The 6,382-nt window shown below is 38.0% G+C and overlaps 1 protein-coding gene across 2 annotated transcripts in view; it reads left to right on the forward strand.

Moving 5' to 3' along the window:
• nsd3 (nuclear receptor binding SET domain protein 3) overlaps positions 1 to 6,382 on the forward strand; it is a 48,077-nt gene extending 41,695 nt beyond the window's left edge. For both annotated transcript variants that reach the window (XM_036594364.1, XM_036594365.1), the window contains exons 23-24: positions 325 to 529; positions 1,702 to 6,382. In XM_036594364.1, coding sequence (XP_036450257.1) covers positions 325 to 529; positions 1,702 to 2,012 — 516 coding nt within the window. In that variant the 3' untranslated portion in view covers positions 2,013 to 6,382. The remainder of the gene's footprint in view (positions 1 to 324; positions 530 to 1,701) is intronic.

Here is a 6,382-nt window from a genome sequence, read left to right on the forward strand (position 1 = left end):
AGAGTGAAAATGCAGAACATTTTAGGGGGAAAATTTTTAATTTCTTGAAAGACAAAATATGCCTACAACAAAGAGGCAAAATATAACCCTTTACAAAACATTTCTTTGGTGAGAATGAGAATTAAACAGTGTTTTTCTTGCACTGGTCACTGCTGACAGCATGTCAAACAAAAATTAATTATAGAAATTTGTGCAAAAAGGCAAATTAAAGCTTTTTGTTTTCAGATTTTGGCCAAGAATGTTCGATTTGGTGCACCACTGCTTCTTTATTTATCTTTGGTCCTCGTCTCAGATGTGTATTGTTCTGTTGTGGCTGTTGTGCAGAGTGTAGTGGTGATGGAGAAGGAGGAGAAGGTGAAGAATTCAAAGCTGAAGACTAAGAAGCGTAAGCTGAAGCTGGAGAGCAGGCAGACCCACGAGTATTACTGCTACTGCTGCGGTGAAGGTGGAGAGCTGGTCATGTGTGACAAGAAAGACTGTCCTAAAGCCTATCACCTGCTCTGCCTCAACCTCACCAAGCCTCCATACGGTATGCTAAAGCTACACCAGAGCCTGAGGAACTGGTTCTACCACAGCTTTCAATGGAATGTTCTTCAGTTAAGCTACTTATTGTGTTGTGGTGCTTTCATCATGAAAATAGATGACTATGTGCATTGCATGAACATTATAGAACAGCTATGTCAAACTGGGGACCTTCTTGGCCAAAGTGCTGTGGAGATCAGCGTTCACTCTTATCTAACGCTCTGAATTCAGCTCATAAAGGCCTTGCTAATTAGCTGAAACAGGTGTGTTTAATGAGACAGTGTGCTGATGTCTGCAGTGTTTTAGCCCATGAGGACTGGAGCCTGACACATGTTATAGAGCATTGTGAAACCACTTCCTGTAATGTATTACAGTCTGTCAGAATGACTGTGTGGATCATATGGACATTATAGAGTACTTTTTAAATGAAACAATAGAAGCCATATCACCCTCTACACTTAAATTCTAAAATATCATGTAAAATATTGTGATTAGAAGTGGATGATATGCCAAAAATACAAAATCATGATGCATGACACCCGATAAGTTAAAACGGACAATAAAGAACCAGCAGTCAATAAAAATTAAGTACAGTGATTTTTGTACAGCATTTCACACACTGCTCTGTGCTACATCCAATTAAATATATATGCTCTATATGTAATAAAATGTGCAGTTGGTCAGCGTTCTAGAAGTACTGATGACATTCACTATATACTCAGAAAAGTATATTGTTTGATAATGTGGCATAATTTATCACAATAACAATAAATAGCATAAGATCGCCCAGCTCCAATTGTTGTGCATATTGTTTGTGATTATCAATAAATATGAAAATTTAGTTCAAAACCACAGATATTTTACTGTTTAGTATTCATCATTTCACAGGCAGACCAAGTATTCGTCACATTAACTACAATTAAAAAAGAAAAATACTCCCACGCTTAAAATGATATATATTTACTCTAGTGATTTTATGGTTTTGTCAGTTATTATCGATAAACTATTGATAAATCATTAAGCAGTCCTAGCTTTATACTCTGTATATTAGATGTTAGTGAGCAGAATCTTCTGCATCGACAATGTTTAAGGTCAGAGTTACTTTACATTTCGTATTCAGAAAGCAGAGCAAAACCAAAAAAAAACGATAAAAGTGTAATTTTTATGGCTGTGTTTCAGGTCGTTGGGAGTGCCCGTGGCACCAGTGCAGCGTGTGCCAGCGCCCCGCCTCCACCTTTTGCCACTTCTGCCCCACCTCCTTTTGCCGCGAACACGAGGCTGGGCAGCTGGTGCTTTCGGCCCAGGACAGTCGACCATGCTGCCCGAAACACGACCCGTCTCAGACCGGCCGGGCCAGAGTGAAGAAGGAACAACCGGAACCAGGGGAGGAGGAGGGAGAAGGGGAGGAAGAGGAGGAGGAGGAGGAAGAGGGAGCGGCGGGATGCGGAGGAAAAAATGGAGAGCGAGGTGGAGATGCGGGGGGCGAGTGACTGGAGGGAAAAAAGGCGAAACTGAAAACCAAACCTGGTGACTGGAACTGAAATACGAGGTCCTCCAGAGCAGCCAGGTGTGGGCGCTGTGGCGTTGAAAAAGTGTTATTTGTTATTCATTCCAGGTCTGGAGCAGCTGGTGAGCTTTTTGAGCCACAAAAAGTCACTTCACTTCTTCAGAAACAGTACGGTAGTCAGGCAGTCACCATGGGGGGAAAAAATCACAGCAAACCGTCACTTTACTGATGTTTTCAACCCCTTCCGGAAGCCGCGGAGGCTTTTTAACGCATTTCATTCTCTGTACGGTACCCGCAACACACTCCAGAACTTGATTTTATGTACCTCATGTAAATAGAAAGGATTCGTATGAGACATGTAGGTCATCGGAAGGATTTCGCTGCGTAATATCGACTATTGGTGGTACCTTATGAAAGAAAAGAAATGAAAAGGAAAAACAAAACAAAAGCAGTCACTGGACAGCCTGTGGCTGAGGTTTGGTCACGTGCTGCCACTTCATACCTGTGTGTTTGTGATTTGTAAGATATATATCATTATTAATATATTTATGACTATGTTTACATCCACTCACAAGTGTACAGTATTGTTCATTGGTATTAGTGACTTTGATATCACTATTCTTAATGTTGTATATGTGCCCTATGATTAACCCTACTCCATCGCTTGGCCTTTTTGTTGTCTTTTTGCCTCACTCTTTTTCGTACAGGACTGTAAATTCAGACGCCGGGAATTAGGAGCTACGTGATCTACGGCGACTTGACATGCGTAGAAAATCACAGCTAGCACTTAGCATTTTCACCTCTTTGCCTGAGACGCGAGGTTTCCTCAGTGTTATTACCAGCTTGTGGTACTTTTTAAGGTACCTCGAAACCGTACCTTGCTGTTGTCTCAAATTTGGCCATCGTTAATAATCCTAACACTGCCATCTTCAGATTTTGCCATCGTTAGTGTTGTGCCAATACAGATATCAAGTAGGAAACCGCTTGTTTTGTTTAGTTTCAGCACCGTTGCTAGAGTTGCGGCTGTTTCTTTGCATTTTTGTTTGGTTTATGTAAATACAATCTGTTTTATTTTCTTTTCAGTGCTGTTGCCAATGTAATCAGTCACTTTGTCTGTATCATGCATTTAAAAAAATTGTACAATAGTGACAAATTCTGAAGGTGTCACATTCAAGGTGTACCTTTACCCAGAATTAATTTTTTTAAGTCATCGATGTTTAAACAGATCTTTTGTACCACATTTTGTCTTAATGACTCAACGCAGACGGTTACGACAGAAGATGAAAAACATGGATTAATCGGTCGAATGGAAAAACGAACGTGCTGTGCAGCCTACAGCCGAGTGTAGCATAAACGTTTTGCGTAATTTCTACTTCTCACTGTTAATCTGAGTGAAAATCTCGATAGCTTTTAATCATGGCAGACCTCCACCATGGCTCGGTGTAATGGTATCGTGATTAATTCCTCGCTCAGTAGCTCCTGTGATGTGAAGTACTGTGCTTGAGAACTCATTCATGTCTTTTTAGGCCGCATTTACCGAACGGCAGTAGATACACTCGCTAACCTTTTGACCTGTTTGACCCTTGTGTCTTTCCTGCATGTGCAGGATCATGTGCAGTATTGTATGTGCTGTATTTATACCCTCGCGGCTCAGCCTCATCATGACGTTCACGTATTTTCCTAATCATGAATCGCTAGTCCACAATGTTCAACTCAAATACAATCTTAAAAGTAAAGGCGAGTAAAGAAAGTTATGCTGCAGAAGAACCACTGTCGGTTATGTTGTTTTAGATAGATCGATAAATCAGGACAAAATTATAAATAAATATTCTCATATTATTAAAAACCAGAGGTATTTCACTGTCTAGTGGTCAGTATATTATGGGCAGTTCCTATTTCTACCAGAGGGAGTGACAATGCTTTCGTCACAACAACTAAACCTATAGCTACAATTAAGAAAGAAAAGTACAAGCACGATTGAAATCATGTAGCAATATTATGAATTTATCAATAATTATCGATAAATTAGTATTGATAAGGCATGAAGTGGTCACAGCTTTGCATTTAGTAAATGAGATGTAAGTGGGAAGAACCTCGTTAAAGGACAAAATAATCAATAAATATCAATATTTTTTGAACTGCAGGTATTTTACGGTTTAGTGTCCAGTATATCACAGGCAGTTCCCATTTCCACCAGAGGGGGCGACAAAGCCTTCAAAGGAAATAAAATTAAGAAAGAAAAGTACTTAAATTCAAACAATAAATTTTACCTAGTGATTTTACTCAATTTATCAATATTTAATAATAAATCAATAAATGGTCCCAGTTTTAAGTTTTGCAAATGACATCTAAGTGTGATGAACGTCATTAAAGGACAAAAATATCAATATCGAAATTTAATTCAAAACCACATTTATTATTCAGTACAATCATGGGCAGTTCCCATTTCCTCCAGAGGGGGGCGACTAACTAAACACTCAACTAAAATTAAGATAGAAAAACATGGCCAAAATTAAAAATGTACCTGTCAGTTTTACTGGATATGTCAGTAATTATTGATGAATATATAAGTGGTCCCAGCTTTAGTTTTGTAAATGAGTAACATGAGTGTGAAGTTTAAAGAATCTCCACATTAAACCAACTGAAGGTTTCTCATAGAACTGCACAGCCAATCAGAAGCCTTTATTTTTAAGATTGTACGGCATCAGTGTTCTTCACTGTATCTGTGGGAGACAGAAGTGTTGCCAGTTCCAGTTTACTTGAATCATTTTTTTCTTTCCCTTTTCATGGTGTTTTTAGTTTTGCGGCGGTTTAGTATTGTATGCGTCGTGTACTGAAAGTATGTGTCCACTCTGAAGGTGTTTCACTGCCAAACTGAGGCTTTTGGGACGTCCACGGTGAACCACGTGCCGTTTTTCCAGCGTCCGGATCTGCATTGCGTTACATTTTAAACTTGGAGCGCTGTCTCATAATGCACTTTTGTGTTGTTTTTGCTTTGTTTTTGGCCTTACTATGCTCAGATGCTATGACATACTAGATTTTTTTTTCACATCTTTTTTACTTTTTTTATTATTATTTAGCACTTTTCTCCTCAAAAGACCAATGTATTGCTCATGTATGTTGAATTCCATGTGTGGTAAACGGTTTTGGCAGAAAAGAGTCCCAGTGAAGCAGTTGTAAGAAGTGCGCTCTCCAAAAAAACACATTTCGTGTTTTATTATCTATTTTAACACATTTTGTATTAAAATGACACGTGGTGTTCATGCCTAGATGAAGGACGTGTTGTTTTGAGAGTGTGTTTTTTTTTTTGTTTGTTTGTTTGTTTTTTTTCTTTATCCTTTCTGGTTCTGCTTCAGTATCCCCGCATGAAATACTCCTTTTATTTTTTTTAGCTTGTTTCGGCAATTCCACTGGACGTTTACGTCCCGATTTGTTGATTATTTTTGGACTGATGCACAAATGCCTTGTTTTGATTCCACAGATAGTCGTAGGATTTGTATGACTGTCACTTTAACTAAAATTTCTTACTATTTGTGCAGCGGCTCTGTTATTATTCAATTGGTGGTTATTAATTTCAGGAGCCCTTTTCGTGTCCATATCAACTGTTTAAAATTTTTGTATTACCTCCTTAAAGCTGTTGAGAGTGTTAGTGCACTGTACTTCATCATTTCTTTTTGTTAATTTTATATAAATATGTGATTTAAAGTGTCATAAACATCTTGTGCTTATTCACGCATGGTGGTGCCTGTTCTTTATGTTGCGAAATTGCATTTTTTAATGATCTCACCAGCTACATAAAAGCTCATTTGTGTTGATGTTACATTGATCTCACATTCCTTGGAAAAAAAATAGACTGTTTTGCTAAAAATCTTGCTACTGGACTTCTGTTTCGTGTAAAGCTTAAGTGTTAATGTAAAGTTTTCACCTTCAAAGTATACACTCCAACTAAATAAAAGTATCATAAATGATATTACTTGGGTAGAATGAACGTCCTCTCCGAGTTTTATAACGATATACTCATGAATAGAGATTTTTCGGCTATGTAAACTAGCCTGTGTTATTGCATTTATGTACGAGAATGATGCTTGTCCAACCTGTACATAGTAGAAGGCAAAGAACTCGACATGTCATTATATTGTAGTGTCTCAAGAATGCCTGTAAAATTCTGAATGTTTGTGAACGTAGACACATTTTTGTAAAATTTCTTTTACTGTATTTTTATTTGACCAACTTTTGAGATGTTTTTTCTTCAGAATTCATAATTTATTGAGAGTATTTTAAGCGACATTCCACAGATTTACTCGGTTTCAGACTTGCCTGGTTTGACTTCAATAAAACTGTACTGAATGTTCA

Source organism: Colossoma macropomum, unplaced genomic scaffold, assembly GCF_904425465.1.
Source record: "Colossoma macropomum unplaced genomic scaffold, Colossoma_macropomum, whole genome shotgun sequence".
Classification (NCBI taxonomy): Eukaryota; Metazoa; Chordata; class Actinopteri; order Characiformes; family Serrasalmidae; genus Colossoma; species Colossoma macropomum.